Source organism: Berghia stephanieae, chromosome 3, assembly GCF_034508935.2.
Source record: "Berghia stephanieae isolate SIO BIC M18660-M18661 chromosome 3, UCSD_Bste_1.3, whole genome shotgun sequence".
Classification (NCBI taxonomy): domain Eukaryota; kingdom Metazoa; phylum Mollusca; class Gastropoda; order Nudibranchia; family Aeolidiidae; genus Berghia; species Berghia stephanieae.
Genome location: NC_088362.1, coordinates 14,552,232 through 14,564,857, shown reverse-complemented (window position 1 = coordinate 14,564,857; position 12,626 = coordinate 14,552,232). Strand labels below are relative to the sequence as shown.

Below are 12,626 nucleotides of genomic sequence, written 5' to 3'. Positions count from 1 at the left end.
GACAAGGAAAGAGAGGTGACTAAATAATTTTTTTAAAAATTGAGCTTTTATATAGCGCAATATCCACTAAACGTGCTCAAAGCGCTTTGCAAGGGGTCCCTGTCCAACAGCAACATTTAACATTTAGGACAAGACAGACATGACGCCTGTAAGGCGACATTATAATTTTTCCGGACAGAGACAATGCTGTTAACATCCAAGTACTCATTTTACACCTGCATACGGTGAGAGATTGTGAGTAAAGAACCTTTTCCAAAGACTCAACTATGCGCCAAGCAAGGCTCGAACCAAGGACCTTCCGATCCGAAAGCGTATATCATACCACAAGACCGCATAGCCGCATAATTAGTGGGGCGTTCAAGTGCAACTTATAAAATAACAAAACAAACGGGCTCAACTCCCTACAGTCATTATTTTATTTTGCTCCATATGTTCACCTACTAATGATTGGGTAGATGGGTATCTTTCAACCTGACGGAAACTACTGTTTGTAAATAATGAAAATGCAGATGTGTTTGTTTTAGTTTTTTTAAAAGGGCTTTACGGTGCTTGCAACACATTTAGGTTATATCAGCGCCGGTAAAAAGGAAGAAAATGGAACAGACAAATTCTAGAATTACAATGAAAGCACCCAAGAAAAAGTAAGACATGGGGGAACTGGGAACATACAGGGATCAGATGAAGATTCCAAGAGCATACCATCAATGTACGAAGTCTCACCCGGACACCAGCTCAGGATCCAACAAAGAGGAATACACTCAAATGTTTGCACGAAACATTCAAAATAACAATACATAACAAAGAGATGATTTACAAGGAAAAAAATATCATCTCCCAAAACAATAACTATATATTTGACTGTATCTCTCCCAGAAAGGACTCCGGCCAGGGCCAGGACAAAACCAAGTAATCTCTGTCCAAGACAAAGACAGAAACAAATTGGAAAATATATATATAAGGGGATAGAAGACACAGATAGTGCCACCCTGCCCAGTATGGGAGGCCAGGAATCCCACCCAGAAAAAGCAGATAGGTTTGGTAATGAATGATTCAGTAAAACGATAGAATAGAAAGGAACGAATCTGAAACAATGATCACTCATTTGGCCACATATTTGGTGCACGCCATTTGTTTTTTATTTATCGAATCAGTGAAAAAAATAATAAAATCGGACACTTTTGTAGAAGCATATCCAAATCGGACATGGAAAGGGACAAGTTTGTGAGGAGTCTTACACACACACACACACACACACACACACACACACACACACACACACACACACACAAATATATATAAACTGATGTATATATTCAGTATACAAAATCTCATATTGATATAACATTAGAATCTTTTTCAAAATTCTGTAACAACTGTCTGACTAGCTTAAATAACAAAGTAGAGGTTTATCTGCATATAAAATGCTAAGAATTACTATACAAAAAATATAATATTATTAACAGTTAAAAAAAAAAAGACAATATAAGTTTTAAAAAATATAGCTTTGATATAGTACTCTAAATGTGCTCAAAGCGCTTTACCAACATTAGCAATGATACATAATATAGTAAGCATAGACATATCAAACAATTTCGGATAATTCAAAATTTTAGTCAACATATTATTTTCTTTCATTTGCGCCATACCACATTCTCTTTTGCGCATATCCTTCATGCCAAATGTCTTCCTCTTCTACCCCCCCCCCCCCCCATTTCCGGATACACATAAAAGCACATGCAAACACATTCATGCACCTACAAATACTTTAACTATAATGTAAATAACTTTTATTTGGGGCAATATTCATTAAATGTGCTTAAAGTGCTTTACAAGCTAACAGTCAACTGAACATGAATTTTGCACAAGGCAGAGTAATGTAAGAATTCTTTTGTTTGTTTTTGTTTGTTTTAAAGGGTTTTACGGCGCTTGCAACACAAAGAAAAATCGGGACGTGATTTTAAAAAATCAGGAAATCGGGACAGCAGCAAATTTCGCATACAAATCGGGACGGTCCCGATTAAATCAGTACAAACGGCAGGTCTGATTTAGGTTATATCAGCGCCAATAAAAAGGAAGAAAATTGGGTAGTAAAGGTTCTAGAATTACAATTAAAGCATCCAAGAGAAAGTAAGACAAAGGGGAACTGGGAACAAATAGGGATCAGATGTAGATTCCAAGAGCACACCACCAATGGACTTAGTTTGAGATAACCTATAAGTCTCATCCGGACGCAAGCACAAAATCCAACAAAGAGGAATAAAAGATTTAAGATTTACAATTAAAAGGACTTGAGGAAAAAGTAAGACAGAGGGGAGTGGTTCAAATAGGGAACAGATGTAGATTTCAAGAGCACACTATCAATGTACTCAATGGATTGTGCGGCTATGTGGTCTAGTGGTATGACACTCGCTTTCGGATTGGAATGTCCCGTCCTACATGTTAAATGTTGTTGTTGACCAGGGACCCCTGGTAAAGCGCTTTGAGCACATTTAGTGGATATTGCGCTATATAAAGCTCAATTTAAGCAAAATATTTTAAACTTAGTTTGAGATCACAAAAATGTATCACCCAGACACCAGCGCAAGATCCCACTAAGAGGAATATACTCAAACGCTTACATAATACATTCAAAATAACAAATATAATAATACATAACAGAGAGATGATTTACAAGGAAAAAAATATCATATCCCAAAACAACTATGCGTTTGACTGTTTACCTCCCAGCCAGGACGTCGGCTAGGGCCAGGACAAAACCAAGTAATCTCATTCCAAGACAAAGACAGAAAGCATGTTGGAATACAGATATAGGAGATAGAAGACATGGCAAGTACCTCCCTGCCCACTATGGGAGGTCAGGAACCCTACCCAGATAGACAGATAGGTAGATAGATAAATATGAGGGATTAGACAGTGACAGGATGACTACAACAGCAACAATAGAGTAGGCCTATAGAATTGGAATGTGAAATAATAAATCATTGATAATATGTTTGTTTTTTAAGGGTTTTACGGCACTTACAACACATTAAAGTTATATCAGCGCCAGTAAAAATGAAGAAAATGGGATAGTAAAAAGTTCTAGAATTACAACTAAATCACCCGAGAAAGGTAAGACAAAGGGGAATTTGTTCAAATAGGAAACTGATGTAGATTCCAAGAGCACACTATCAAAGTACTAAGTTTGAGATCGCTCATCCAGATACAAGCACAGGTCCCCACTGAGAGGAATACACTCACATGTTTACAAATCATATATAATAATAATATGTAAACAAAATATAATACAATGCATAACAGAGAGATGATTTACAAGGGAAAAAAAATATAATTTCCGAAAATTATAACTATACATAATTTGACTGAACTATACATAATTTGGCTGTTTCCCTCTCAGCCAGAGCATCTGGCCAGGACAAAACCAAGTAATCTCATCCCAAGACAAAGACAGAAAGCATGTTGTAAAATAGATATAGGGGATAGAAGACACAGTTAGTGCCTCCCTGCCCACTATGGGAGGTCAGGAACCCCACCCAATCATTGATAATAAAGATCATGATAAGTTTTTTGTTGTTGTTTGTTGCTTTAGGTCTCTTCCAACACAATTGAGGTTATATGAGAGACCGCTGAAACAAAGAAACAAGCAATCTAACAAAAATAGTACAAATGTAAATCAAAATCACAACCTAAAGATATCATAAGCTAAATTATAAATAACCAAGAACAAACAGGCAGAAGATTTACAGAAAAAAAAATATCCCCTGTCAAAAATACAATTACAAACCAAAGAAGCAGGATAGGCTAGTAAAGAGAAGAAGAAACGACATCACTATCGGATCGTACACCCATGCGAACATCATAGGTATGATAAGTTTATATCAATCATCAACTGATTATCACGAGTATTCACTTAATCAATTAATTGGATTAAGTATTTCCTCATGATGGATAAAAGTTAATAAGTGCATGTATTCCATCTACTGTCATTACACAAAGGCATAAACAATTCATGGAAATAATATTTAAAAAATGAGAAATTAAGATGCCAATAATCATAACAACAACAACAACAACAACAACAACAACAACAATATAATATAATAATAATAATAATAATAATAATAATAAAATAATAATAATAATAATAATAATAATAATAATAATAATAATAATAATAATAATAATAGAGATGATTTACAAAAAGTAATGTTTATGACAATGCTAATAATAAAAGTTCAACATACCTGTCATAAAAACAACACAATTTTAAATATTGCTTTCTAACAGTTATAGTTTATTCAGAAAACTGCGCTCAACCTAGTAAAATGCCCTCTCAAAGTGAGTCAGGAGACAAATGACATGGAATCAAAGAGTGCAACGTTTTGTCTGTACCCTCCTAACCAAAATGCACGTATGCTCCACGACGCGCGGGCATGTCGCAAGATGGAAAGAGGGAAAGAATGAACAAATAAAAAGTGTATAAAAAATAAGGAGTATGGAAGCATCATACAACAATTGTTTTTTCACCCGATCAATAGATGTTTGTATTTTTATGACAAAACATAAGCTAATAATGGAATAAGTAAACTCCGTTTTCATACATAATTTCATTTGATTGCATAAAGCTTCCACATCCTTGGTTACCTAATCTATTTTTTCAAAAGTCAAGGCTAAACCACCACATTCACATGTTCTAAATCTCTGCGCACAACTCGTAAACCGCAAATCTCTCACCACCCTTCCCTCCACCACCAAATCGTCAATCTGTGCCTTGTCATCACAAGACTGTGATCCAAGATTCAGCCAGTGACGATGACACAGTTGAGAAAATTTCGTTTTGAATTTCAGTTCATTTAGAAGTGTCTTTGGTAGAGGAAAACTGTCGACTAAACTACTTCTCTCATTCAAAATTGAATTTGATGGTGTGATAGCTTTTGATATAACTAAAATACACCAGTGATGCAACGAAAGTGGTTGAAATAATAATGGCCCCAAAAGATTTTCTGAAGGACTGTCTACATGTTGTGTTGAATTATTAGCCTTTATGGACTTGGTACGCAGAAGACTAAAGTCTTCTGGTAAAAAGTAAAAGTTAGCAAGAAGGTAACGAACAGTTGCATTGTCTCCTTGATCGAAGGCAAAAAGCAATAGAGAGGTAAATCTTCTGTCTGATCTCTGCTTGAATATTCTAAAAGATATTTTTGGTGTTGCTGACCTTATTTGAAAAATTCCTGGAGAAATTCCAAGTGTCACAGCAGCAAAAGCAATATGATGCAACACCTTATGTAACCGTGGGCACCAGTCCCAATTAAAAACACGATATTTCATCAATAACATAACAATTCTTAAACCAATAGTATTGTTTTCTGCAAACTTGAAAAGAGCTTTCTTGTGTATTTCTTTCAATTTCAATGTTTTCTTGTCGATAACTCTTCCACTTTTCAAAAGAATCTCCAAACTATTCCCATCCCCATACATTGAATAATAAAATACAGTGAAACCATCTTTTGTGGTCTTGTCTAAGTCTGCATGGGCTTCCATCAGTATTTCAAAACATTTAACATTACTATTGTGAGCTGTACACATTATAGCTGTCTTTCCAGAGTTATTTCTAGCATCAAAATTCGCCCCCATGTTCATAAAAATTCGAGCAAAATCATCCTTTGCTTTGTGGCATGAATACATTAAAAAAGTGGTAGCAACATTATACTTAGATCGACTACTTACATTAAAACAAGGCATTTTTGAAAGGACATCAATAGACTCGACAAACCCATTGTCTATGGCATCGAAAACAATACCGCTAAAATCTGATTTTGTAATATTTTTCAGGCAATAATAATTAATTAAACATGAATGGAACTGCTTCATATTGGTAACAGCACATTGACTAAAACCGTGACTATGTTTTAACCTATAAGAAGCCAGGACAAAGTCCTTGACATTTTGCAACAGAACATCAAAAACTTCCAGTTTGTTTAAGCACAAAGCAAGGTCAATGGTTCCATGTGTGATATTCTTTCTCGCTTCCTCGTGTTCCAAAATCATGGAAACAGTTTCCAGGGTTCCATAATGAACTGCGTAGTTAAGTGGTGTGTCTCCTTGACTACTGCCATTTCCACAAAAGATAAAGACACCTGGCCCATTGTAAAAAGAACTAACATGATGACAAAAACCAATGTGATCTGGTGCGGACTCCAATATCAATTGCAGATTTGGAATGTTTCTCACTGAAGCAGCATACATGACGGTGGTAGGGCCAGTGGCAAGTAATCGCAGTACCAGCCTCGATCTATATGGAAGAACTGTATATATTGATGTCCCTGGCAATAACTCATCACTGTTCAAACAGAAAAAAAAAGACAGTTAAAAACATGACCTATATATCATATTGGGTAGTCAAAATACTAAATGGGCAATATAAATACATAGCCAATGGAGGATTATGCATGCCATGAAATGATTATAATAAGTGACACACCGTCACCAAATTGTATTAGTGTGCAAAGTAATTTAATTTATTTAAATAAAAGTGAAAAATATGAAACTTAAAAATAAGAAAAACTTGTTATATTGAGAAAACTGAAAAATGCTTCATAAAGTGCATTAACTCCCAATTTTATATTTCTGATTATTCTAATCTAAAATTTACTTTTTGGAATCCATGATCTGTTGGGTCACATATGATCCAAAGATGGTTTACACAGTATCCTAGGATATATACGCTATATATGAATGGTAACATTTAGAATGAGACATGATGCCTGCTATTTACATATCTTGTTTAGGATAGAGACAACACTGTAACAGGTCATTTTTACAAATCCTTCATCTGTAAGGAATGGATATATTAAGTCCTATTCCATTCAATGAACTAAGTTTTTTTTTTCATCGAATCAGTATAAAAGACATCACCTTATAAGCATCTTTGTAGTCCTCAAACCTTACATCAGTAATATCACAATATGCACCTACTCTGACGTCCCAAAAGGCAGCATATGACTCAGTAAATTGAAAGAATAATTTACAACAGAATTGATTTGGTAAATATATATTACATATTGCAGGTTTTTCATAATTGTCATCCTGGACTTTTCAAGAAAAATGCTTTACAACGATTTATCGAAATATCCACAGTGGTGAGCTGATAAATAAGTTATCTTTTGTTCTAAATTGTTTGTTTTTGACAAGAGATGCACAAATCATACACCTAAAGAAGTTTAGAATCTTAGCTACAAACTACATTTCATTTTTCCAAATTGTCACCTTCCTGATCCACATACAGCCGCTAAGGTTGGACATTAATTTTTTTTTAAAATTGAGCTTTTATATAGCACAATATCCACTTAACGTACTCAAAGCGCTTTTCAGGGGGCCCTGGTCAACAGCGACACTTAATATGTAGGTTGGGGCATGACGCCTGTTAGGCAATATTACAATTTTTTCGGACAGAAACAACGCTGTTGACGGCCAGGTACTCATTTTACACCTGAGTACGGTGAGAGAAATTGAGTAAAGAGTCTTTTCCAAGGACTCAACTATGCACCGAGCGAGGCTCGAACCCAGGACCTTTTGATGTGAAAGCGCGTTTAATACCGCAAGACCACATAGCTGCACATGATGGACTTCATTGGCAAGGAATTCAGACTTTTCCTGGTACAAACAATAAATATCTGCCACTACTTCTGTTTCGCTGTCATAACAGTTTCCTTTCAGATATTTCTTCAACTGGGGGAAAATAATCAAATGGGGCAAGATTCAGACTATACACGCTGAATGTTGTTTAGTTGTAAGTGAAGCCATAGTTTGACAACTACTGTGTGGGCACGTATATCATGCTGCAGTATTGAGTGTCTACAAGCCAAACCCATAGCATTCTAACTTTAAGAGCTCATGGGGGTCGAAACATAATGCTCTGGGCTCATTATCACTCCGTGCTCTAGAAATTCCATGTGAACTATATTCCCTGCATGTCCCAGATAATGATAAACATATTGTTGCTGGTGACGGGAAAAGTCATCTGACCTCTTCTCTGATGTAGTGTGCCAACTGGTCCGATGTTGCTACATGCTAACTCTGTGTGGATCAGGATGGTGTATATGTGGAATAACAAAGTACAAAGCTAGTAGCTAATATCTTAAGCATTCATTCGATATATAAGTTGTGCATTTGCTATTGAATAAAACAACACATTATAGTGAAATAATTCATTTTTCAGCCACCCTCGTATATCGGTCAAACATTTTCACAGTCCAATGGTTGTTATACGAGTTGGAATGTTGTCATTTTTATACAAGTTGGCCAATACTCACCCTGTAGTATCATCAGTAAAGGTCCCGTCATCTTTAAACTGTCTATCACCCTGTAGCTGAGGAGCGTACACATCAGCCCCCTTGTTAAGTAGAAACTGAATATTTTCCAGCGTCTTACTAAGCACAGCACATCTTAGGGGGGTAAGGCCGTTCAAGTCCCAGCCATTGACTCCGATTCCATGGTCAATCATCAACTGAATGCATGAAGTTGGACATTGGTGTAAAAGTAGCAGATTCATCAGGTTATGCCCCTTCCAACCTTTTAAAGCAGTAGATTTATCCATCATCTTATTCAAAAACGTTCTTAACAAACCAAACTCGTGTTCTTTAGCTTGTGACACTATATCCTTATAAGAATCGTTAGTTCGACTGTCTTTAAAAATTCTAAATTCAGCCACTAGCTGAATAATGTCTAAGCGATCTATCATGGCAGCATGGACCATGGCACCAATAAGATCCTGGGGAATAGAGTTGCCAGAAATACTAAGCCACAATAAGTCCAATGATCTGCCTGTTGAATAATATTCACTTCCAAATTCAAGTAATTTTCTAACTAAGTCAATGTGGCCACAATCAACAGCAAGAGTCAAAACAGTTGGCTCATTAAATGCCCCTTGTGGACATCTCAGTGCATCACACAAGCATAAACCAATAAAAATATTATTATCTCTTAAAATGTTGATCACTTTATCAAAATCGCCCTCAATCACAGCAGCATGTAATACTGTCGCAGCTTCATGCATTTTTCCAGCTTCATTCATTTTTGCAGTCTGAAAATACAAAAAACAAAAAGAATGACAAATGAATAATTTGAAATTTAAAATTCTACCTGGATACATATCTTATGAAACTTAATATAGAGAGGGACCTAAAGCAGAGAGGTCTGTCACTCGAGATGGCCCCAAGAATAGCTGCTGACAGGACCAGGTGGAGATCACTTGCATCACCTCTAGAGCCAGCAGGCCTGGAGAGGATTGAGTGAGTGAGTGAGTGATTGAAGTAATGAGCTCGTATGAATTTGTCTTTATGTGCGTGAGTACTTGTACTTATATGTAGATATATTATTCAATCCATTTTAAAATTATACCATTTTATAAAATGCACAGAACCTGCTTGTTTGGGCAAGTTTTAATTTTTATTATAATTATCAACATTACCCTTATTATTATTTATAATCATTATTATTATTATTATTATTAGTATAATTAATATTAAATGATTATGGTTATTATTATGATTATTATTATCATTATATGAGTAAATGAGAAAACCACGTTTGAAAATTCGACATCCTAAAACCGAACATTTTTTTAAAATCATGAAAACTGCATTTTGCTCTTCATTTTAACACAAACAACTCAATAAGGAATAACTATGCTAAATATGATGACTCTAGAGCTGATACTTTACATCTTATCACATGCGTACTGTGGCCAGGTACCCGAAATATAAATAAATGAGAAAACAGTGTTTGAAAAATAGACATCCTTAAACCAAACATATTTTTGAAATCATGAAAACTACTTTTGTCTCTTCATAATAACACAGATAACTCAATAAGGAACAACTATGCAAAATATGGTTACTCTAGAGCTGATAGTATAAATTTTATATCAAGTGCACTGTTGCCATGTATCCAAAAAATGAGTAAATGAGAAAATCGCATTTGAAAAATTGACATCCTAATACACCAGCATCTTTTTTAAATCATGAAAACTGCATTTTTCTCTTCATAATAACACAGAAAAAGTCAATAAGGAACAATTATGCAAAATATGATTACTCTAGAGCTGATAATTTAAATTTTATATACTGCGCACTATGGCAATGTATCCAAAAAATGAGTCAATGAGTATATCGCTTTTGAAAATTCGACATCCTAAAATCGGACATATTTCTTTAATCATGAAAACTGCATTTGTCTCTTCATAATAACACAGACAACTCAATAAGGAACAACTATAAAAAATATGGTTACTCTGGAGCTGATAATTTAAATTTTATATCCTGCGCACTATGGCAATGTATCCAAAAAATGAGTCAATGAGTATATCGCTTTGAAAATTCGACATCCTAAAATCGGACATATTTCTTTAATCATGAAAACTGCATTTGTCTCTTCATAATAACACAGACAACTCAATAAGGAACAACTATAAAAAATATGGTTACTCTGGAGCTGATAGTTTAAATTATATATCACGCGCACTGTGGCAATGTATCCGAGAAAATCGCATTTGAAAAATCGACATCCTAAAACCGAAGAATTCAGTGTCTCAAACTAAAAAATACCAACTTCCATTACTGAAAACTTTAATTACACATATCTTGATATATGTCTATATCAAATCATCCCAAATTATACCCACAAAAAATAATTTGCAACCGAAATGATGAGCAAAATGATCAAATAAAAAAAAATAAGACAGATTTTCAAAATGGGTCAAACGTACATGACAGGCGATATGGCACAAAATTTTACAGTAAAATGAAAAAAAAAAAAAAAGAATAAAACAAATACTTCATGGAACAAGTTAAAAACCTCCTGGCACATAAGAGGGTCTCCCCCCTCAAAGGCTTCCAACCTGTCCTGCACCTTCTGCTGGGCAACACGCCCGACTTCACGACGTGAAGCCAATTCTGCTCCGGATATCCGTCTTGCATCTCTCTTAAGGCCTAGGCTTACACGTTTGAAACCATAGAAGAGATGCTTAGACACTTTGACCAAATCACGGCGTGCAATGACTCATTTGCATTCTGAGTTAAGCCCAGCAAACAGCGTCCCAGAAGAGCGGAGTCAGTCAACCTTTCATTTGTGGACTTCATATGTTCTGCCACCGTCTGGTTCAGAAAGGTTGAATGATTAGAGGTATTCAGTGCCTTAACTCCAGTGCTGATGGCCTTACGTTATAAACACCAGGTATTGACACAGAGGTGATGGTGTGGGTTATCTGGTGTGGAGATGGAGTGCCCAGATAGCATCAGACATCTTCACACTTCTGTTGGGTCCCCTGAGTGCTGGAGTGTAATACTGCTGAAGGAGGCCAATCTTGGTCTGGGGCAGGACAGGAACAATTAAAAAAATGTAAAAATTATTATGCAAGAAAAAGTTTACAGCTCATGAAATATATACAATCATAATGATACAAAACTTGAAAACCATTGAGACTGAGGAGGATAAAAAAAAAGTTAAAATCATAATAACAAACACAAAGTTCATGCGCAGGTGTGGAGTTTCAGATTTGAAATTCATTCCTTGAGTATAATTAACGGAAAGTCTACTTGCCCTGTAAACAAAAAATAGCCAGTATCATCTAGATCATGTTTTGACAATTGAAATTATTCAGTCTTATTTCTACTTCTACACAAAATGCTAGAATAATTATCCACACTTGAATCAAAAATAATTTAGACAAAAATAGGGAGGCCTTCCGAAAGCTCCTAAATCCCCAGCATTAAAAAAAAAAAATAATGTTCTTGATCTTAGTTAAAAAAAAGTTTCCCCCTTACCAAACCCCCTACTAGAACATTATAATAATAAAAAGAAAAGAATACTGGGGATGTAGGAGCTTTCGGAAGGCCTCCCCAAAAATATAATCTGAGAAAAAAGACCATCGACAGAAAAAAAAACAAACAAAAAAACCAAACCTGTGTCAGGCTTCCCTTTGTACGACTCCAACAGTGCTTTACATCAGTGGGGACTCACTACCTGTCCAACATACCCGGTTGTGGTAACGAGCCCGAAACCACAGCGCATCTAGAACGGTGCGTTGTGACGAAGCTTTCGTGCGGGTTTGCGATGGTGCACTCTGGAATTTGCAAATGTGTCATAACATGCACCATTCATTAGAAGCTGCCTTCACGTTAAAGTTAAAGAGAAATATTTTTGAAAAAAAACCTAGGCCCTACCTCTGAATCAGAGTCTGATGCATCTTTTTTTTTTTTTGAGCATTGAGCATGCATTCACTTAATACAGAAATATTTAAAAAAAAAAAAAAAAACTACCTCTGTTTCAAAAACTAGCATCTTCCAACGTTCTAAGAAACCTATTTTTTCAGAACTTTAGTTCGTTACAAAATACCGGCTATATCTAACCCGTTGAGTCGACTCCATACGAAATGTTATTGTTTATAGTCCAGACTTCCTGTGTTGTTTTTACACTGTCACGTGACCATCTTGAGGGAAATTTAATTTGTCGTCTGCTACAAATAATTAGACCGATCAACAGAAGAGATTTTCGTTGGAACAGAAAAAAGTGAGTGAGTGTTATTTCTTGCACAATTTAGAGGGGACCTAGTTCCGTAGCAGAAAGTG

General features: G+C 35.5%; 1 protein-coding gene across 2 annotated transcripts; it reads right to left on the bottom strand.

The window, feature by feature from the left end:
* Nucleotides 1-4,197: 4,197 nt before the first annotated feature.
* LOC144967180 (uncharacterized) lies at nt 4,198-12,421 on the bottom strand. 2 transcript variants are annotated; one of them, XM_078904111.1, is made up of 4 exons: nt 11,961-12,421; nt 11,219-11,367; nt 8,313-9,082; nt 4,198-6,340 (listed from the first exon to the last, which is right to left on the bottom strand). In XM_078904111.1, the coding sequence occupies exons 3-4, from the start codon at nt 9,071-9,073 to the stop codon at nt 4,645-4,647; spliced, it is 2,457 nt and encodes an 818-aa protein (XP_078760237.1). In that variant the 5' UTR covers nt 9,074-9,082; nt 11,219-11,367; nt 11,961-12,421; the 3' UTR covers nt 4,198-4,644. The 2 variants fall into 2 exon arrangements, with proteins under 2 accessions (XP_078760237.1, XP_078760236.1); XM_078904110.1 differs by lacking the exons at nt 11,219-11,367; nt 11,961-12,421 and having other exon boundaries at nt 8,313-9,236.
* Between the last annotated feature and the right edge of the window lie 205 nt (nt 12,422-12,626).

What these genes read in the sequence shown, in the direction of transcription:
- LOC144967180 (XM_078904110.1), bottom strand. Translation starts at nt 9,151, where the DNA reads ATGTATCCAGGTAGAATTTTAAATTTCAAATTATTCATTTGTCATTCT. An exon ending in TTTACTGATGATACTACAGG is followed by an intron (nt 6,341 to 8,312) that starts GTGAGTATTGGC and finishes CTGTTTGAACAG; the next exon opens with TGATGAGTTATTGCCAGGGA.